Source organism: Onthophagus taurus, chromosome 2 (assembly GCF_036711975.1).
Source record: "Onthophagus taurus isolate NC chromosome 2, IU_Otau_3.0, whole genome shotgun sequence".
NCBI classification, from domain to species: Eukaryota; Metazoa; Arthropoda; class Insecta; order Coleoptera; family Scarabaeidae; genus Onthophagus; species Onthophagus taurus.
The window spans coordinates 20,305,637-20,328,909 of record NC_091967.1 but is presented as its reverse complement, the minus strand read 5'-3'; the positions used below and the strand labels follow the sequence as shown (position 1 = coordinate 20,328,909).

The window sequence follows — 23,273 nt, the reverse complement described above, 5'->3', positions numbered from 1 at the left end:
ATTTTCATACACCTATTCCAAGAACTGGATTTTATACGAATTTTTAAAACTTAATCGGCGAAAATTGCAAAACTTAAAAATTTTTTCTTTTGGTGCATCTATAGCTGTTTCATTATCTGAAACACTATCATCGCTATGTAGAGGTAATATGTTGTCATCTCCAACAATCCAGTCGTTTAGTTCAGTTTCGGTATGCTGATGATTGTTAGACGAAGTTTGTTGCAACATGTTGCTGCTTTCAGTAAATTGCTGCTGATTGTCTTCCGAAAGTAGCTTTTCCTTTATGGTAGTTAATAGAATATAATAATCTGAATCGTCTTCAGATGTTCTGGTTACAATTTCACCATTATCGCTCTTCAACTGCGCATTAGTAATAGCGCTTTTCCGTTAAGATTGTTCTCTTTTTGAAATGTTCTTATTTGTTTGACATAACATGTATGAAACCAATCAACCAATAGAGCGTATGTCATCCGTGCTTTCTTTGTTGAATAGTAGTCCAATGGAATATTAACATTTTTAAAAGCTCTGGAAATTTAAGTTGGCCATTAGCCAACATTTTGAGTTTATGAGTACCATCGCTATTGGCAAAAGAGAAAAAAGTTACTCTTTCTTTCTTCGCTCTTGATGCTGAGGTTTCTTTGACATGTACCAACGTATGATACAACTTTCAAAAAAGTGTTGATTCATCAGCATTGTATATCTGGCTAGGTAATAACTTAAGCTCGTTCATTTTGTCAGTATTTTTTTTTAAGGCTGAACTACTGCAGGATCGCTTGACTGCTTTCCCCACTAACTTTTAATCTGCGAATGCCATGGCTTTATATAAATCGGTTAAGCTTATTTGCAATAAACTTGTTATTAATGTTTGGCATAAATCTTTGTGACAAGAACCATTTATAAACTTCTTCTTCTATTAGGTAGTAATCTGAATTGCGCAGAGTTTTTTACATTTTGTTGTCGAAATACGATGTCCAATGTACCTAAGCGTAATTTAATTGTGATAATAACCAGAATCTGTTAATGAACAAATAAACTACATACTCTATTATTTTATCTCCATGATATTTTTAAGTATACCAGTATTATTTTCTCTAATACTTTTGAGAGTAATGAAAGATGTGAGATGGGCCTGTAGCTGGAGGGGTTGGAAGAGTTTTTTCCCAGTTTTCCCTCGCTTCACTTCGAATTGGAAGAGACCATACTTATTACGTTGAAGAAAACCCATCAACGAGTACACGAGCAATTATACATGCAATGGATGTTGCTCCCAGCACCGTCTGGAATTTTAGGCATGAACAACTATATCACTTCCAAAGGATACATTCAGTACTGCCAGCCGATTTTGCGCAATGAGTTCTGTACGTGGTTTCTGCACCGCTACATCAACAAACTCCTATTTTCAAGGCTCATTCTCTTCACAGATGAATGGCATTTTACTAGGGATTGTGTTCTCAATTCTCAAAATAGCCATGTCTGGGCAGACGAAATTCTTCATGGCACGCGTGTCCACGGATTCTAACACAGATTTGTTATAAATGTGTGAGCAGGTATTCTGGATGGTCATGTGATTGAACCGAAAATTTTTCCATCCAACCTAATAGATCCCACCTACTTGATTTTCCTATAACAAGTATTTGTCGTGTTGTTGGATGCTGTGTCATTGACCGTCCGTCAAGACATGACAGCGTTCTCCTCACTTTTCACTTCATGTTCGAGAACTCCTGGATCGACGATTCAGACAAAGATGGATAGGCCGATGATCCATTGGTCTCCATTGGATTTTTTCCTATGTTGTTATAAGAAGAGTTTGGGTTATGAGACTCCTGTACAGATATAAGATCTGGTGGTAAAAGTTGTGGTCGCTGCAGGACAGATTGCAGATACACCAGGTGTGATGGAGCGAGTTTACCAGAACATCATTCGTATGTACAATACGTGTAACGATGTTGGTGGTCGCCACATCGAATCACACTTGTAGTGGATCAGAATGCTAACCATCCTTTGAAAAGAATAGTTTTAGTGTAATTGTAAACAAGTGTTAAAAAATGATTCATATTATGTTGGTTATTAATGATTTGAATTGTTAATCAAGTTATGTACTGGTTAAAGGTGGGCGCGTAAAAAACATATTTTCAAATGGTTCACATGGTTGTAGGACTGGACATGGGTTCCAATTCAAAATATTATCTACTCAGAAGTTCTCCTCTACAAGTTCTAGAAAAAATTTATATTGAAGGGTAAATGCTAATAATGAACAATATATAAAATTGCTAATAGTATCAGATAACCAGTAAATCTGGAAATATTGCAAATATTATGTCTGACATCCCTGTATCCTAAAATTTTCTAAAAAAACTTCCAGAATTTCTTTCCACACTTTATTTTTCATGTATAAGTACACCGTGTTAATTAATTATCGTGCCCGACGTTATCATTGCAAGTATGCAACCAATATCACAGTATCGGTATTGCAATACGCGATTTGTATATTGGGTTGCATACTTGCAATGATTAAAAGAACACCGTATAAAAAATTAATAATCAAATATGACGTATAAATAATGTTTCCATCTAGCAAACAATAACTAAAGGACTAAAGGACACTACGTGAGGGTACACCTTTGTCAGTATCCTGATTAATCGTCAAAATTTGGATAGGTACTAACAAATGGTGTAATCTTAGTTGCATATCTGTTCAATTTAAAATTTAAATAAATTCTCGTTTAAGTATCTAATTTATTTAATTAAAATTACTTAAAACTACGACATAACTTACTATACATTTTAACTTAATCAGTATCACAACATTTATTACATTTTTATAACCAGGAAAACTAGATTCTTTTAATCAATTTGCTATAATAGGTATTACGAGTTTAAAATTGATTGTATTTCTTGAAAAGATTTTCCTTTAGTTTCCGGAACATAAAAGAACGTAAATATAAAAGCAATGATATCCATAGCTGCAAAAATCCAAAACGATCCTCCCATACCGATATTAAGACCGTAAGATATGTTATGGAAAAATTTGGTGACTAGAAATGAAACTAACCAGCAAAAACAAGCAGTAACCGAACTTGTTGAAGCTTTTAAATTACTTGGTAATATTTCTGCCATAACAGTCCAAGCTAATGGTCCAAATCCGGAGTTGTAAGTGAATAAATACACGACAAGGGCAAGGATTGGTAACCATGAAATTCCGGAGATATCAACATCGGTTTGTTCTTTAAGAAAAAAGTATAACCCGAGTGGAATTGTTGCAATTGTCATTCCAGCAGCTGAACATAAAAGTAACATTTTACGACCCCATTTTTCTACTAAAACGGGTACGACAAAACTTGAAATTAATTGTACAGCGCCAACAATCATTGGCGGAACTTCATCTGGAAGGTCAGTTTCTGCAGCCGAAAACACATCTTGTGCATAAAACAAAATGATATTAATACCAGATAATTGTTGGAAAAGCATTAGGGCGTTTGATATTAAGAAAGCTTTCGTGGTTCCTTTAGATTTAAAAACATCGAAAAATTTTCCAGCGTTTTCTTTATCTTTCCCAATAGTTTCTCGAATCATTTCATATTCTTTTTGCACGTCCGAAATACTCGAATTCCTTAAATATGCTAACGATTTTTCGGCTTCCTCGCGTTTATTCTTTTCTATTAAATAAAACGGTGAATCGTGAGTAAAAATAAAAAAGCTTATTGCAAAAGCTAAAGGTACGATAGCGCAAATTATACTAAACCAAGTAATCGAAATATACGGTCCAACAACATATGATAAAAGTAATCCAAAACAAATAAAATTATTCATTGAGGTTCCGATTAATCCCCTTACATCTACATCTGAAACTTCTACTAAGTAACCGGGTAAAACAGCAAAAACACCTCCAACAGCCAAACCAGCTATAAGACGAGCTGCGAATAGTACTTCAACCGTCGTAGCAAAAGCAGCCATTAAGTAACCAATTATGTAAGGAAATGCTGTTGATATTAAAGTAAATTTTCTTCCAATTTTTTGGGAAAGAAAACCGAATGGGAATGGGCCTACTGCTGCTCCTAAAGCCAATAGGGAACCAATCCATGATTCTTCTTCTGATGTTACCGGAAATGTTAAAGGATTTTCAGAATCGGTTGTTTTCAATTTTGGTATTACTGGTGATGACCAAGCGAGCATCATTCCCGTTGTTAAAGCGATTATGTTTACTGAAAAAAAAAACAAAAAAATTAATACGTTTAATTTTTTACACTTGTAATTTATAATGATTTGTTCATTTTAGTAGGTAGTCAAGTAGTTTTAGATAAGCAAAAATGGATGATAATAAAGTTTAAAAGGCGATTAAAATAGTGCACTGTCAATATTCGGTTAAAATAACAAAGCGCGTATATACATTTTTTTAATGTGATTGAAGTGAGATTGTAAAATATTTAAATTTTCCAATAATTAGTTAATTAATCTCAAGGATAATGCATAATAGTAGGTTATATAATATATAAATAAAGAAAACTGTTAAAACAATAATAATATAATAAATGGTAAAGTAATTCTTACAAAAATTGACTTACAAATGACGATGAAGGAAATTTTATTAACCCAATTGCATCATTCAGAAGAAATGACAAAGTGCCCCATATCACCAAACATTTTTTTATACATATACTGGGTGAGTTAATGATTATTTAATTATTACAGTTTTTTTTTAATTGTATTTTAATATATTATAATCTTACTGATTTAGGAATGACAGACAAACAAAAAAGAAATATTACATTCTGTCACTTTTTTAAGTACAATAATGACATTTTATTACACATTTTTCTTTAAATTCTAAATATCAGGAAAACTACTAAAGTTAGATATATAACATACTTATCATTATTTAAAGGTAACTTGATGGGAAATTCAACCAACACATAATATACAGAATGTTCCATTTAAAAAACTTATTTAAAAAGCCACTTGAAAAACATCAAAAGTAACTAAACTTTATGACCACGCTGTATAGCGTATCTAATATCTTTGGATACTATCATTTACCTACTGGTTTTGACTATTATCTGACATAGTTTCAAGGCAAAATTGGAAAAAATATCGTTTTTGAAAAGATGCTGCAATGGACACATTTTGGAAAAACAATTGAATATCTTAAGAACTATGAACGCTATGAGTTAGTAATATATACGGCTGTATAAACAAATTTAATGCTATTCATAATATGATAAAATATATAGGTGTTCCATTAAAAAAAATCTACATACTCTCCGTTATGCCTAAATGAAACACCCTGTATAAGTGAAAATAATTTTACATAATAGAAAGTGGTGAGTCAAACAACTTTTGTAGAAAACATTTTTTTCTTTCTCAAACGGTTTAGCAACTATCGTCCGCCGGGATACTAATAATTCACCCTGTATATCATTGTTTTACCAGCAGACAAACGGAATGACAACATGATTAAGGACAGGAATGATGACAGCGACAAGATGACGAGGCTTTTGGATGCAGCCATTTACAAGAAAATTAAGAAGATAAAATCTACAGAAATTCCAGCAGAACAACAGAAACCAAGAATTTACAAGTAAAACAAAAACATTTGTCAGAGATTGTACGCATTTTGTAAAATCAATCAAAAGTATGAAGTTAGATCCTTAGGATATCTCAAGATTTGTGGAACCTGCATTTACCGAAGTACGAGTGCCAAAGAAGATGCCGTGGATCGTCTTCACCAGAAATTCATCCTTTAGAGTTTACCAAAGTATTTTCCAGGGCTAATGGAGTATGGTTTATCATCAACAGATTTTAGTTGGAATGGAGGTTTCTACGAGCCATGGCAAAGGGCAGTCATGGGATCACCATTGTCACCGATAATAGCCAGTTATTACATGGAGATGTTTGAGGAAGAAGCGTTAAGAAATAGTTCGTAGAAATCGAAGTTATGGCTTGGTTATGTGGATGACACCTTTGTGATCTGGTTACATGAAGAAAATGTGTCCCCAGGAATTCCTTAGTCACCTAAACTTTCAACACCCCGTGATCAAATTTACCATGAAAAGGAAAACTGCAAAACAGTTACCTTTCCTGGATGTTTTGGTCACTAGGAATACAGATGGGGTATGGAACTGGGAGTATATCGGAAAAAAACACACACAAACAGATATCTACAGTCTTTAAAAATGTATTCGAGGTGTTTGAAGAAGAAGCATTAAGGAAGAGTCTGTAGACACCTTTGTGATCTGGTAGCATGGAAAAAACCATCTCCAGAAATTGGTAAACCATCTGAACTGGCAACTACGCTGCTAAACAGTTACCTTTCCTGGATGTTTTCATCACTAGGAAGATAGAATTAAACACATGAAAGAGACTCTACTTGAACCGAAAACTACACAACTAATTGAAAAACGATGGAAAACGAAGAAGTGTACAACAGAATACAAAACTATTAACCGCATTGTCAAAAAGAAAATACGAACAAACATAAGAGCGTACCAAACAATACAAATCCTAGAAACTATAGAATATAACAAGAATATGAAAATACTAAAATCAAATGTAGCCACAAGAAGAACCAAAGATAACGAAAATAAAGGATGAAAATGGCAATGTAACCTGAGAAAGAATACGAATTGTAAAAGAAATCTGCCATTCTGCCATACCAAAACCGGAAATTGCGACTAGAAAGGTTCTAAACGTTGGTTTTTAGGACCTTCCAGAAATATACAGGGTGATTTATTAGCTCATCATCCAACTTTGACATATGCTATCAGCTAATTCAATTACCAAAAAAAAATGTTAATGTACATATGTCCTATTTCAATTATTTACGAAATTATAACACTTTAAAGTTTTCTGCAGCGAATTTATTAATAATATTCATTTTTGTTTTCTTTTCATCTGGGTAATTCAATTAAACAAATTTTGCACTTAAAGGTGAAATGTGTTTATTATCACTCTACCGGTTTCGCTCCTTTCGGAGCATCTTCAGGAGTTCTTAAAGTTATTAATTTTACAACACTTTCTATTATTATATAATATTACATTTTAACTTACGTCAATTTTTTTGAACAACTAAACATGTATGTGATACTTTATTTAAAATATACCATTGACAGTTTCAACATAACCTAAAATATAATAAAAAGTGATGTATGATAACACATGTTTAGAGATTAACATTTTAATAGTGAATTAATTCAATAAAGTATCACATACATGTTTAGTTGTTCAAAAAAATTGACGTAAGTTAAAACGTAAAATTATATAATAATAGAAAGTGTTGTAAAATTAATAACTTTAGGAACTCCTGAGGATGCTCCGAAATTAGCGAAACCGGTAGAGTGATAATAAACACATTTCACCTTTAAGTGCAAAATTTGTTTAATTGAATTTATTAATAGTCAGTAAAATCAAACATTCAACAAAAACAAAGTTGTAATTGTAATATGTCAATACTAATAATACAAGAAGAAACTCAAAATGTACGCTTATTGCACTGAAGAGTATGCTGATATAATTTTCGTTTATGGTTTTTGCAATGGAAATGCTCGACAATCAGTACGAGAATATCAAGAAAGATTTCCACAGCGTCATTTGCCATATTATTCCGTTTTTAGCGATTCTTTCAAAAAACTTCGATAAACAGCTAATCCTGCTCCAGCAAAAGCTATTCGACCGCATGTTGTTAATGCAGAGGACGAAGAAGCTGTAATTAATGCTGTCATTGATAATCCTTCCATCAGCACTCGAAGAATAGCACACAACATACATGTAAGTCAATATTTTGCATGGCGCAGAATGTACAAGCTTTACAGCCAGGAGATAATCAGTAACGGTTAGCATTTTGTGAATGGTTATTGCAGCAACATGCCCAAAATAATGACTTCATTTTAAATTTTCTCTGGACAGATGAATCATGTTTTACACGAGATGATATAAATAATTACCATAATGAACATATCTGGGCATTACAAAATCCGCATGCGATTAGACCAAGGAAATTTCAACAACGTTTCAGCATCAACGTTTGGGATGGAATATTTAACAACAATTTACTAGGTATGTACTTGATGGACGTTGAACGCTGTAAATTACAGATTTTTGAACAATACACTTTTTGATTTATTTGAAGATATACCTCTTAATGTAATTCAAAATATGTGGTATCAGCACGATGGTGCCCCACCTCATCGCGGAAGAATAGTTGTTGAGTGGTTAAACCAATATTTTTCAAACAAGTGGATTGGTAATAATGGTCCATTTGCTTGGCCACCTAGATCTTCTAACCTTAATCAAACCCGCAACTTAGTTAGTTCTACTTTTAGTTCAGTAAAAGATACTATTAGAACTAACACCAGATATTCAGCGCTAGGCTGTTATATACAGGGTGTCACACAGAAAACGCCCCAAGCTGTAACTCTGTTATTTACATTTCCATTTTCATGACCCAGGTATCAAATCAAATGTTATTTTAAATACTATGATTCCTGCTACAAATAAATTTTTTCCAACGCCATCTACAATTTCAAACGATTATTAACTCTTGTTTTTCAAATTGCTGCGTATATTTTTCTTCGCGTCGTAAAAATCGCAGTGTAAATGACAGAGTTACAGCTTGGGACGTTTTTTGTGTGACACCCTGTATCTTTATTGAACTAAAACTAGAACTAAGATTAGACCTAGATCTAGATTGATCCGTCTTGAGAGACGCACGACAGTTCAAGTGATAGTGCTAGTTCTAGTTTTTTGTTATTTAGCGTTAGATTGTTGTATACAGGGTGATTCAAAAAACCGCTGACAGACTTCTAGAGCAGATAATACATGAAAAAATAAGATGAATAGTCTTAATATACAGTATGTCCACGGAAAAGGTGTTGAATTAGAAAAACCTTTTTATTTTTGATTTTATCGAAAAAAGTTAATCTTGATAAAAAAATTTGCTAGTTCTTAGAGTAAGATTGGGATAGAAATTTAATACATTTTATACACAATGTTTAGAAAATTCAAAAAACTTTAAATGTTAGAAGAGTAAAGTGTATTTATTTGAGAGATCAAAGTTTTGTGAGAGACCAATTGATAGATAATTGATCACCAAAATACTGCTTGTTTGACAAAATTAGCAATGGCGTAGATAATATTTTTAAAAAAGGGCTTTTTATTGCAGATAATGTTTAATTTTAAAGAATCTTTGACTAGGGATATCTCGTTAAGGAGGCATTTACGACCGTATGTATATTAAGACTTTTCATCTTAATTTTTTATGTATTACTTTTACAGCGTTTTTTTGAATCACGTTGTATATTTATTGAAGGTTATGGTGCAAATGGGTTAATTAAAGATTCTTGATATAGAAATGTATAATTAATTCTGAAAATATAACAAAAATATAAATTAATGTTTGTATCAAATTTATTTAAAAACTCATTAATTAATCTGGTGATAAATAATTTTAAGAATAAAAAAGTAGCACTTCATTCCTCTTTTAAGATTAGAGAGACATTGTAATTTCAATAAAAATATGTTTTGATTATTTCCAAAGATATAAAATGGCAAGCACATATTGTTTCATGTGTGTATTTCATGATCATTAAATATCAGAAAAATTAATCATAGGAATGTTGTAACTCTCTATACAATTGAGATGGAGATAACGATTTAAAAATAATTTCTTTTTGAAGCGTTAAAATGATTATAAAAATATGCAAATTATTAGTCTTCTTTCATAGCAAAAACGAGTTGGTTATGTATTACCTATTTAATTGAAATAGTTAATGAGGATCTTACGGTGTGTATTACCAAGAAAAAATACCCGTTTGTTTTTGATTTGAACTTATAACAATTATAAACTTCGACCTTCGTCATGGAGTTATAACCATTCGGAATTTTCTGAAGATCGTTAGAATTTGAATTATTGAAGTGTTTTTCTTTATAAACCATAAATTGTTGTTTAAATGTTATATTACGTAAAAAAATATATAAATGTGATTTTTACTTAAATTAAATTTTCTATCTCTAAAATTATTTTTTAAACTTACCTGCTCCAACAGTGAGAAATAAAAAAATCCTTTTATTATTCATAAACATTTTCATTTTCTTTCTAATCTTTACTCAACTAAAAATTTAAAATATCTAATTCACTTTTAATTTTAGTTTTGAATCAAGTGATCCTACCGCTATTAAGTTATAAACTGGACTCGTTTGTCCGATTTGAACAGCTACAACGCCACTACTACGACATTCGACAAGTGCTTTATTATCCACACCTCAACCTTATTTTAAATACCTACTTTACAAAACGTATTATAAAATCAACAACGCGCTTTTTTTAATTTTTTTTTACCCAATTGATTGTTGGTGCAAAAAAGTTAACACATTTTTATTCGCTAATTTTATGTTGCAATTTCTTTAAAAAAAACTAAATAAAACTCTTTCACAAAATTTATTGAAACCTTTATTTAATATACTAACACAACTACATGTGTATCGCAAATGCTCAATTATCTGTGAACGATTTGAAGTGGTTTGGTATTAACCGAGTATTTTAGCAAAAAATAGATCGATATCGATTAATTTTAATTTATAAGTGGGAGGTTAACGTTTTTTTTAGGTTTAATCAGTGAAGCGTATTGAATGAGTTAAATTTAACTTTTATTTTAAATTTTGGGATTTTAAAGAGAATTGGGAGTAAAATTTCTTAATTATTTAATTAAATTAACGAATATTAACTGAGATCAGTCATGTTACTGAACTAAATAATCATTAAATTTAGTTAACTAATATTTAGTGCTAATTCTGGCGTACCTCTGTTGGGATGATATCTTCCTACACGAGAGATTTGAGACCATCATCAACAATACAAAATATGTTAATGACAGAATAATGTACCAGATACCGTTTCTGCAAAAGACAAAATCTACAAACATAATAATCGTTTAAATTGCCAACATAGCAAACCCAAAGAGGAGATTTAGATGTTTTATCAAAACCTTTAAGCAGTACTTGACAAGATTCCCATAAACGATGAGGTGATTGTACTAAGAGATTTTAACGTTTGAATTGAAAATGTTATGTTTTGTTATGTTATGTTCAAAAAATAGAGTGCAATTAACGAATTAAGAATCAACAACGCATATCATCCTCGCTAACCACAAAACCACCAACAGAAGATACATCCAAACTTCTGGGTGATACCGAATAGAAAGAAAGTAAACTAATACCAGTATTCAAAAAAGAATTCAGGAAAGATGATGAGCCTTCTTCGACTAAGAAACTATTTACAAAGATTCTCGAAGAAGAACTTTCCACTCCTTTCATTTTTGAGGAGAAGTAAGGCTTCAGGATTAAGGGCTCAACAATGAATTTTGCACATTGAATATAACTTGTGTTTTATATGCGAAATACCGTACGTATGTTTTGTTGAATTTATAAAAACATTTGATCGATTAAGGCTTCCCGATGTGATAACACTGAGTACCCATACAAACCGGCATAAGATAGGGAAACAGTCGTACTTGCTCATGGGCGAAATTATAACTGGAAATAGTTTGCTATTCAGAGGATTCTGTACCAATTCGAGAAAAGAGCAATCAAATTCAACATGAATATCTCGGTGTCAAAAACAAAATCTTCAACAATAGCAAAAACACCACGCTGTTGCAAATTAGCAGTATACAACAAGCCTATAAAACAGGTTATGAGCTTTCAAAATATTTCCGTCAATATTACAAGCAGCAAGAACCTTCAAGAAGAAGTTGTGGCTTAAACAATTAAAAGAGCTTTGATATCAGTCTAAATGAGAGGTATAATATGGCTATACAAATAAAATCATCTGAGGCGCCAAACACCATACTCAACCTTCATTTTGAATATGTAACCATGCAAATTGTTACCACGTTAAAATGAAGCTTTCCTGTGATGCCTGCCGCCGCAACAAGTATATGTCCCAAGATAGCAAGGTCCGCATTTATAAGACCTATCTAACGCGACTGAGATAAGAACAGCAAATGCTACGACAAAAACAATCGTCAGAATAGCGGACATGATGACGGTAAGGTCATTAACAGGATATACCTTGCGGGATCATGAAAGAAGTGAGGATATAAGAAAGTTCAGATCGGTAAACATAGTGAAGGCCGAAGAAGAAGGTGATTCCGTCGACCTTGATGATGTAGATTTTGCGTGGAAATAGCTTTCCAGAGTTTTTTAAGCTGTAAAAGAAGTTCTCAACTTCTTTTAAAGTATATATCACGGGATTCAAGAAGAGTCATTGCTGTCAATGTGCTCAAATGTTTAAAAGAGTGCTTTCCTGGTCAATCCTTCAGATAGTTCAACATAGTGGTGGAACGGATAGTTGCCGAATATCCGTTACAGCACTATGGAACGGATAGTTGCCGAATATCCGTTACAGCACTATGGAACGGATAGTTGCCGAATATCCGTTACAGCACTATGTTGAACTATTTGAAGGATTGACCACGAAAGCACTCTTTTAAACATTTGAGCACATTGACAGCAATGACTCTTTCTGAATCCCGTGATATATACTTTAAAAGAAGTTGAAAACTTCTTTTACAGCTTAAAAAACTCTAGAAAGCTGTTTCCACGCAAAATTCTTTAAAATCCGGCCGGATACCGGATAGTTACCAAATATCCGTTCCACCACTATGTTGAACTATCTGAAGGATTGACCACGAAAGCACTCTTTTAAACATTTGACAAAAATGTAAAAAATTCGTAACATCGAAAATTTTATCAAAACTTCAAATATTGTTTTCTCAAAAACGAAAAGTTATTTTTCAAAACGGGTTGATTCATTGGAAAGGGGACACTTTTATTAACACTGTGAGAAATTTTCATACTCATATTCCAAGAACTGGATTTTATACGAATTTTTAAATCTTAATCGGCGAAAATTGCAAAATTCGAAAAAATTGACGATTACTTCAAAAATTTATTTCTCAAGAACTAAAAGTGATTTTTCAAAACGGCTTGTTGCATTAAAAAGAGGATACTTTAATTAATAATTGGTGATATTTCCACAACGATCCTTCAAGAAATTAATTCTATAGCGAATTTTGAAAATTATCGATGAAAATTGAAACATCGAAAATTTCATCGAAACTTCAAATATTGTTTTCTCAAAAACGAAAAGTTATTTTTCAAAACGGGTTGATTCATTGGAAAGGGGACACTTTTATTAACACTTTGAGAAATGTTCATACTCATATTCCAAGAACTGGATTTTATACGAATTTTTAAATCTTAATCGGCGAAAATTGCAAAATTCGAAAAAATTGACGATTACTTCAAAAATTTATTTCTCAAGAACTAAAAGTGATTTTTCAAAACGGCTTTTTGCATTAAAAAGAGGATACTTTAATTAATAATTGGTGGTATTTCCACAACGATCATTCAAGAAATTAATTTTATAGCGAATTTTGAAAATTATCGATGAAAATTGAAACATCGAAAATTTTATCGAAACTTGAAATATTGTTTTCTCAAAAACGAAAAGTTATTTTTCAAAACGGGTTGATTCATTGGAAAGGGGACACTTTTATTAACACTTTGAGAAATTTTCATACTCATATTCCAAGAACTGGATTTTATACGAATTTTTAAATCTTAATCGGCGAAAATTGCAAAATTCGAAAAAATTGTCGATTACTTCAAAAATTTATTTCTCAAGAACTAAAAGTGATTTTTCAAAACGGCTTTTTGCATTAAAAAGAGGATACTTTAATTAATAATTGGTGGTATTTCCACAACGATCCTTCAAGAAATTAATTTTATAGCGAATTTTGAAAATTATCGATGAAAATTGTAACATCGAAAATTTTATCGAAACTTCAAATATTGTTTTCTCAAAAACGAAAAGTTATTTTTCAAAACGGGTTGATTCATTGGAAAGGGGACACTTTTATTAACACTTTGAGAAATTTTCATACTCATATTCCAAGAACTGGATTTTATACGAATTTTTAAATCTTAATCGGCGAAAATTGCAAAATTCGAAAAAATTGTCGATTACTTCAAAAATTTATTTCTCAAGAACTAAAAGTGATTTTTCAAAACGGCTTTTTGCATTAAAAAGAGGATACTTTAATTAATAATTGGTGATATTTCCACAACGATCCTTCAAGAAATTAATTTTATAGCGAATTTTGAAAATTATCGATGAAAATTGCAACGTCGAAAATTTTATCGAAACTTCAAATATTGTTTTCTCAAAAACGAAAAGTTATTTTTCAAAACGGGTTGATTCATTGGAAAGGGGACACTTTTATTAACACTTTGAGAAATTTTCATACTCATATTCCAAGAACTGGATTTTATACGAATTTTTAAATCTTAATCGGCGAAAATTGCAAAATTCGAAAAAATTGTCGATTACTTCAAAAATTTATTTCTCAAGAACTAAAAGTGATTTTTCAAAAAAGGCTTTTTGCATTAAAAAGAGGATACTTTAATTAATAATTGGTGATATTTCCACAACAATCCTTCAAGAAATTAATTTTATAGCGAATTTTGAAACTTATCGATGAAAATTGCAACATCGAAAATTTTATCAAAACTTCAAATATTGTTTTCTCAAAAACGAGAAGTTATTTTTCAAAACGGGTTGATTCATTGGAAAGGTGACACTTTTATTAACACTTTGGGAAATTTTCAAACTCATATTCCAAGAAATGGATTTTATATGAATTTTTAAATTTTAATCGGCGAAAATTGCAAAATTCGAAAGAAAAAAAATCTGCAAAAACAGTGACAAACTTCAAAAAGAAAAACTTCACCATTAATGTAAATGTTGCGATTTGATATATAGAACTGAACTTAAGGGATATATGCAAGTCAGGGAGTTCGTATATGCAGTAATGTTTATCATTTTTAGATTTAGCAAGAAAGATAATATTACTTTGCAAGGTATACGAAGCGAAAATTACCTACACATCAGAGAAACATAGGCCATTTTATGACAACCTTATAACGCAATCCAAAACTAATAGAAATCAGAGTATATCGCAAGAAGTATAATGTTTTGATGTTATTTCAACGTTCTTTCAGTAAGAAGTTTCTCAAATAATTTACATTTCATGGATTTGTTAACTTTATCAGGATTGATTTCAAAATTCTATGATTTTGTAGCTAATGCGTTCAAGATGAATTTGAAATATTGAAATACTTGTTCCATGATACAAAACCAAAGTGTGTCAGCAAATTTTTCTGGGTTCAATAACAATAATAAATGTAAAAATTTTTATTAAAACAATTTGCTTTATTATTTAAAAAAATTTGATTCATTTTGATAATTCAAATTTTATTCTATAAAATTTATAAAATAGTAACAATATCACAGCTCCCAAAAAACTTCTTTAATTTCATACAAACTAATTTAATTAATTTTTATACATCGAAGAAACCCAATTTAAATACCTAATTAATAACGTAATTTTTTTGTTTCACTTAGCTTTTCCTTCCAATAAAGCTTGAACTTCATTTAAGCTCTTTCCAGAAGTTTCCGGAAGTAATTTATAAACAAAGGTGGCCGCTATAATACAAAATCCTCCAAACATATAAAAACTAATTCCAATCCCAACTAAATCACTAACGTTTTTGAAATATCTCGTTATAACGAATGCTAAAATCCAACATCCGGATGCTGTAACCGTTGAAGCTGCTGATTTGACATTCGGTGGGAATAACTCTCCCATTACGGCCCACGGTAATGGTCCAAAACCCATACAATAAGTAGCGTTGTATAAAATTAAGCAAAGAACTGGTAACCAAAATATAGAATCCGTTGATAATTTCGTTTCTATTCTTTGAAAATAATAACCCAACGCAAATTGTGATAAAGCCATCCCAATTCCGGAAAATATCAATAAAAATCTTTTTCCTTTTCGATCAACGAGTAAAGGTGTGATTCCACTGAAAGAAACTTGAACTAATCCAACTAAAATCGTTGAAATATCCGAAGGAATTGAGCTCCCCGTTGCATCAAAAATAGTTTCCGTATAAAATAAAATAACGTTAATTCCAGAAAGTTGTTGAAAAGCTACCAAACCCACCGAAAGAATTAATGCTTTTCTTAACACGTTAGTTTTAAAAATGTCCATAAAAGTTGCATTCGAAGCTTTTGATTCCGCAATATTCCCAATCATAACCTCTAATTCTTTTGTGACGTTCTTTTTTGATCGTAACTTCATTAAGGCGGTTTCAGCTTCGTTATTTTTATTAACGGAAATTAAAAAATATGGCGAATCTGGTGAGAAAACTATAAAAACCACAAAAAATATCGACGGTATTATAACGCAAACCATGCTGAACACCGAAATTGTCGTGTATGGACCAATTGAAAACGAGAAAAGAATTCCTAACGTAATAAATAATTGCATCAGTGATCCTAAAGCTCCTCTTACTGAATCTTCAGCTATTTCACCCATATACATTGGAAGAACTGTGAAAAGTCCACCAGATCCAACCCCGCAAAGAAATCTTCCTATATAAAATTCATAAACAGATGAGGCTAAACCAAAAAGAATAAACGCAACTAGAAATGGAGCCGTTGATATTAAAATTGTTTTCTTTCTTCCGAGTTTATCGGCTAGATATCCGGCTAAAAATGGACCTAATGATGCACCGACTGGTAATAAACTTCCAATCCATGATGATTGATCTGTTGTAAGTGGCTCTGGGAGGACTGTAAAGTTTCCACTGAGTTGTGGTAATACTGGTGATGTCCAACCTAATGCTATTCCGCAGGTGAATGATGCTAAATTTGCTAAAAATAAAAAAAAATATAATTAGTTTTTAAAATTAAATGATTTAAATAAATTTAAATTATTAAATGATAGAAATACAAAAAACATACAAATTGAAACAACAACAAAATTGATGTTGTTTGATATTAATGATAACATAGAATTTTTCGAAAAATTTCTAATATATTATAATATTTTGTTTGAAATGAATCAAAAATATGTTTGGAAATAAAATGTTTTTTAACATTTTTTATTTATTGAACCTCCCGACCGATTTTGATGAACAATATCTCATTTAAAAGGTTAATCCTGGGACAACACGAAAGTGGAAATGCCCATTAAAATGCTAAAATATTGGGAAGGTGCACGAAAATAACACAAAACTGACGTCTTTTTGGGTGGTCATAACTCGTAAACGATGTACTCCATTATCAAGATCTATACGTCATTCAATTCGCCATAGTTTCCTCTATCGATATCACAAAATGACCGATCGCAATTTTTTTCCATACAGCTTTCAGAACGGCACCACGATCAGTTTATTGTTTATACACGTATGGAGACTGGAAAATCTCCGAAAACCCGCAATAAGATAGTTTAAAAATTAGTTTAGATTAAAGCCGCTATCACTAAAGACTTGAAGATATTGTAAAGAATAAAATTCATCACAACTTTTATACTAAAACTTTTTTCCAAATATGTTCCGAATCCCATGTTCTACCAACAACCAGATGTAAAACCACGATTTCGTAAAATTTTCACCTTTTCGAATTTTTCTCGATATTTATGTATCTGAGAAGAAAAGTGTAAAAGAGCAATATTGTTAAGAATAAAATTTGGTACAACTTTTCGAATAAAACTTTTTTTCTAAAAGTATCTGACCCCGTGATCTACCAACAACTATATATAAAACCACGATTTTATCTAATTTTCTCCTATTCGATTTTTTCTCGATATTTATGTATCTGAGAGCAAAGGTGTATATGAACAATATTGTTACGAATAAATTTTGCTACAACTTTTATATTAAATCTTTTTTTCTAGAACGTTCTGAATTCCATGATCTCCCAACAACTACATGTAAAACTACGATTATCGTCTAATTTTCGCCCTATCGAGTTTTTCTCCGTATTTATGCATTTGAGAGCAAAAGTGTATATGAACAATATTGTTAAGAATGAAATTTGCTATAACTTTTATACCAAAAATTTTTTTCTAGAACGTTCCGAATCCCATGTTCTCCCAACAACAACATGTCAAACCACAATTTCGTCTAATTTTCACCCTATCGAGCTTTTCTCTGTATTTATGCATTTGAGAGCAAAAGTGTATATGAACAATATTGTTAAGAATGAAATTTGTTACAACTTTTATACTAAAACTTTTTTTCTAGAACATTCCGAATTCCATGCTCTTCCAACAACAACATGTAAAACCACGATTTCGACTAATTTTCACCTTATCGAGTTTTCTTCTGTATTTATGCATTTGAGAGCAAAAGTGTATATGAACAATATTGTTAAGAATGAAATTTGTTACAACTTTTATACTAAAACTTTTTTTCTAGAACATTCAAAATCCCATGCTCTCCGAACAACAACATGTAAAACCACGATTTTGTTTAATTTTCACCCTATCGAGTTTTTCTCCGTATTTATGCATTTGAGAGCAAAAGTGTATATGAAGAAAATTGTTAATAATAAAATTTGCTACAACTTTTATACTAAAATTTTTTTTCTAAAACGTTCCGAATTCTATATACCACAAACAACAATATGTAAAACAACGATTTCGTCAAATTTTCACCCTATTGAGTTTTTCTCTGTATTTATGCATTTGAGAGCAAAAGTGTATATGAACAATATTGTTAACAATAAAATTTGCTACAACTTTTATATTAAAACTTTTTTTCAGAACGTTTCGAATCCCATGCTTAACCAACAACAACATGTAAAACCATAATTATCGTCTAGTTTTCGCCCTATCGAGTTTTTCTCCGTATTTATGCATTTGAGAGCAAAAGTGTATATGAAGGAAATTGTTAATAATAAAATTTGCTACAACTTTTATACTAAATTTTTTTTTCTAAAACGTTCCGGATTCCATATACTACAAACAACAATATGTAACACCACAATTTCGTCAAATTTTCACCCTATTGAGTTTTTCTCTGTATTTATGCATTTGAGAGCAAAAGTGTATATAAACAATATTGTTAAGAATGAAATTTGCTACAACTTTTATACTAAAACTTTTTTTCTAGAACGTTCCGAATCCCATGCTCTCCCAACAACAACATGTAAAACAACGATTTCGTCTAATTTTCACCCTATCGAGATTTTCTCTGTATTTATGCATTTGAGAGCAAAACTGTATATGAACAATATTGTTAAGAATAAAATTTGCTACAGCTTTTATACTAAAACTTTTTTTCTAGAACTTCCGAATCCCATGCTCTCCCAACAACAACATGTAAAACCACGATTTCCTCTAATTTTCACCCTATCGAGTTTTTCTCCGTATTTATGCGTTTGAGAGCAAAAGTGTATATGAAGAAAATTGTTAATAATAAAATTTGCTACAACTTTTATACTAAAATTTTTTTTCTAAAACGTTCCGAATTCCATATACTACAAACAACAATATGTAACACCACTATTTCGTCAAATTTTCACCCTATTCAGTTTTTCTCCGTATTTATGCATTTGAGAGCAAAAGTGTATATGAACAATATTGTTAACAATAAAATTTGCTACAACTTTTATATTAAAACTTTTTTTCAGAACGTTTCGAATCCCATGCTTAACCAACAACAACATGTAAAACCATAATTATCGTCTAGTTTTCGCCCTATCGAGTTTTTCTCCGTATTTATGCATTTGAGAGCAAAAGTGTATATGAAGAAAATTGTTAATAATAAAATTTGCTACAACTTTTATACTAAATTTTTTTTTCTAAAACGTTCCGAATTCCATATGCTACAAACAACAATATGTAACACCACGATTCCGTCAAATTTTCATCCTATTGAGTTTTTCTCTGTATTTATGCATTTGAGAGGAAAAGTGTATATGAACAATATTGTTAACAATAAAATTTGCTACAACTTTTATACTAAAACTATCTCTCTAGAACATTCCGAATCCCATGTTCTCTCAACAATAACATGTAAAACCAGGATTTCGTCTAATTTTCACCCTATCGAGTTTTTCTCTGTATTTATGCATTTGAAAGCAAAAGGGTATATGAACAATATTATTAACAATAAATTTGCTACAACTTTTATACTAAAACTTTTTTTTTAGAACGTTCCGAATCGCATGCTCGCCCAACAACAATATGTAAAACCATGATTTCGTCTAATTTTCACCTTATCGAGTTTTTCTCTGTATTTATGCAATTGAGAGCAAAAGTGTATATGGACAATATTGTTAAAAATAAAATTTGCTACAACTTTCATACTAAAACTTTTTTTCTAGCACGTTCAGAATTCCAAGCTCTCCCAACAACATGTAAAACCACGATTTCGTCTAATTTTCATCTTATCGAGTTTTCCTCTCTATTTATGCATTTGAGAGCAAAAGTGTATATGAACAATATTGTTAAGAATAAAATTTGCTACAGCTTTCATACTAAAACTTTTTTCCTAGAACGTTCCAAATCCCATGCTCGCCTAAGAACAACATGTAAAACCGCGATTTCGTCTAATTTTCACGCTATCGCGTTTTTCTCTGTATTTATGCAATTGAGAGCAAAAGTGTATATGGACAATATTGTTAAAAATAAAATTTGCTACAACTTTCATACTAAAACTTTTTTTCTAGAACGTTCCTATGTTAATCCACGATTTTATCTAATTGCACCTTTTCGAATTTTTCTTGATATTTATGCATCTGGAAGCAAAAGTGTAAAAGAGCAGTATTGTTAAGAATAAAATTTGCTACAACTTTCATAGTAAAACTTTTTTTCTAAAACGTACTCTACCAATAACAAAATGTAAAACAACGATTTCATCTAAATTTCACCTTTTTGGAAGTAGTTTTGGTATTTATGCGTTTGAGAGTAAACGTGTAAAGGAGCGATATTATTAAGAATAAAATTTGCTATAACTTTTATACTGAATCTTTTTTTCTAAAACCTTCTGATCCCGTGCTCTACCAACAACAATGTCTAAAACCACGATTTCATCGTAATTTTACCTTTTCGAATTTTTCTCGATATTTACGCATCTGAGAGCAAAAGTGTAAAAGACCAATATTGTTGAGAATAAAATTTGCTACAGCTTTTATACTAAAACTTTTTTTCTAGAACGTTCCGAATCCGTTGAACATTCAAAGCGTTAAAAGTATTGCTAACATTTGGTTTCATTCAAATAAAATAAATATAACTTTACATGGTTATTTTGGGCCTTTTTATTTTTTGTGAAATAGCTCTTATACTAGCAAAAAATATCTAATAAACCGGGGCCCGGAGACCATATGTCAAAACCCGGAGTTTCTGGGTCAAACCCAGAGAGGTGGCATCCCTAGTTCCGAATCCCACTCCACCAACAATATGTAAAACCACGATTTCATCGTAACCTTTTCGAATTTTTCTGTCTTTATGCATTTGAGAGCAAAATTATAAAAGAGGAGTATTGTTAAAAATAAAATTTGCTCCAACTTTTTTTCCTAAAATCTGAGAGCAATAAACATCTTTTTAAAATGTTTCGAATCCGGTGCTTGCATTAACTAGATTAATACTTACTTATTATGGGCAACTCGAATACAATGTCGTTCTGAGGGCTGTAAAAGGTTAACGAGAAATGATACAGATCGGGTAAACTATAACGAATCGAATGATGTATAGATCTTGATAATCATCGTTATGACCACCTAAAAAAGATTTGTGTCATTTTCGTGTACCTTCGCAATATTTTGGCGTTTTAACGGAATTCGAAAGGGTCAATGATTAAACTTTCGAAAGAAATACGATTCATCGAAATCGGTTGAGAGATCTTCTTGGTATAAATAAAATACCATACATGTAAAATCCTATTTAATTCGGGGCTGATTTCGCATACATACAAAAGACCATGTTAGAAGAAACATTTTTTACAAGAATCCCACATTTTCTCGTTTAAATTCCATTAGACATGCGGTCAGTAGGCTATAGAAGACTAGTGCGAGGTCTTTAGGCGGTTTCAAGAACGAGTATAAGGAGAGATATGTTTTATAGAACACAGACGGTTAATTATCGGTGAGTAAAAGAAAAGTTAACTTGAACACGCAATCTTGATGCAGGAAAGTACAGTTTCTAGTTAATAAAAGCACTTATTTTTTTTACCTGACTTTAATATTTAAGAACTTTTATAAGTTATGAATTAAAATTGTTAAATCAGATTTGAAGATTATTATTTAAGATTAACGTGGCCTAAACTGGTAACAGAAAAGTGTTCACTTCCTTATTAACGATTTAAGTTGTGGAATAAAAATAACTGCGAACAATTGTAGTTTGTGGAAATATCTGTTCTTATAATAGAATGATGTGTATAAAGTTAAATAAATTTTCTTGCAAAGAAAAAAATCTAAATATTCTTAAAATTATTCTTACACATTTATTTTAACTTACCTATACAAGCTGTTAGATACAAAAATGTTTTGCTGTTGCTGCTATCACTTCCACAAGTTTCTTCAGCACCCATCGTGTCACTGACGGATTTCTTGGCGACATCCTCTCCTATATCATCCTCTTCTTGCGTGTTATCAACAGTGGTTTGAACGGGGGTATATTGGTTATTAACACTCATGACTTATTAAAAAAATTAATTTATCGTTTTAATGAAAAACTTTAAACATCCATTCCACACCAAAACCAATCTAATACAAACCGATTTGGATGCGTAAATATGATTTTTATCAGTATATTACATTTCGCAATTTGAAGAGAGATAAATTTCCGAGAGTTCAGTTCGTTATTTTTGTTCAAAACGAATTGTTACTGTGAATTAAATATACTATTAAATTATTTTTTTGTAGGTTTCAATGGTTCGTTTTTGACTTTACAAAGTGTAGTAGATATGAAATCAACTGAACGAGATTATCTCCCAACATATTTTTATCTATTTTTTAGTTATCAGGTACATTCGTAAATATTACTCACTGTATATGTAATTAATAAAATAGTTGTTCTTAAATATTGTTTTTAATAAATAAAAAATAAGGAAGTGAAAAAATCTGCATTTATTATAAGAATGAAGGTGAGTACATAAATTTTCTTTGTTGTTTGTAATAATAAGGAAGGAAGGAAGAGATTTATAATGAATTGTTAGTACAAATCCAACATACTAATCGTGACCTATTTAATTTTAAACAGACTTCTATCGTAAAGTGTAGAGACATTTTATTTGATGTAAATCAGTCACCTGTCGTCGTCGTCGTCGTTGCCTTCACTGTTTCAATAGAAGGTCAATTCTTACTGTCATTAAATTGTTTTTTAATTTTTTTAAACTCAGTTCAAACTCATTTAACAAAAAAATCGGAA

At 31.0% G+C, this 23,273-nt stretch overlaps 2 protein-coding genes across 3 annotated transcripts; both read right to left on the bottom strand.

Annotated features, from left to right (window-relative positions):
- Positions 1-2,716: 2,716 nt before the first annotated feature.
- LOC111413841 (facilitated trehalose transporter Tret1-like) lies at positions 2,717-10,437 on the bottom strand. 2 transcript variants are annotated; one of them, XM_023044960.2, is made up of 3 exons: positions 10,162-10,437; positions 10,026-10,102; positions 2,717-4,202 (listed from the first exon to the last, which is right to left on the bottom strand). In XM_023044960.2, the coding sequence occupies exons 2-3, from the start codon at positions 10,078-10,080 to the stop codon at positions 2,869-2,871; spliced, it is 1,389 nt and encodes a 462-aa protein (XP_022900728.2). In that variant the 5' UTR covers positions 10,081-10,102; positions 10,162-10,437; the 3' UTR covers positions 2,717-2,868. The 2 variants fall into 2 exon arrangements, with proteins under 2 accessions (XP_022900728.2, XP_071050557.1); XM_071194456.1 differs by having other exon boundaries at positions 10,026-10,273; positions 10,331-10,437.
- A 4,844-nt stretch (positions 10,438-15,281) lies between these two features.
- Positions 15,282-22,628, bottom strand: LOC111413830 (facilitated trehalose transporter Tret1-like). Its single transcript, XM_023044940.2, has 2 exons — positions 22,362-22,628; positions 15,282-16,771 (listed from the first exon to the last, which is right to left on the bottom strand). Exons 1-2 carry the CDS (start codon positions 22,537-22,539, stop codon positions 15,450-15,452), a joined length of 1,500 nt encoding a protein of 499 aa, XP_022900708.1. The 5' UTR covers positions 22,540-22,628; the 3' UTR covers positions 15,282-15,449.
- Between the last annotated feature and the right edge of the window lie 645 nt (positions 22,629-23,273).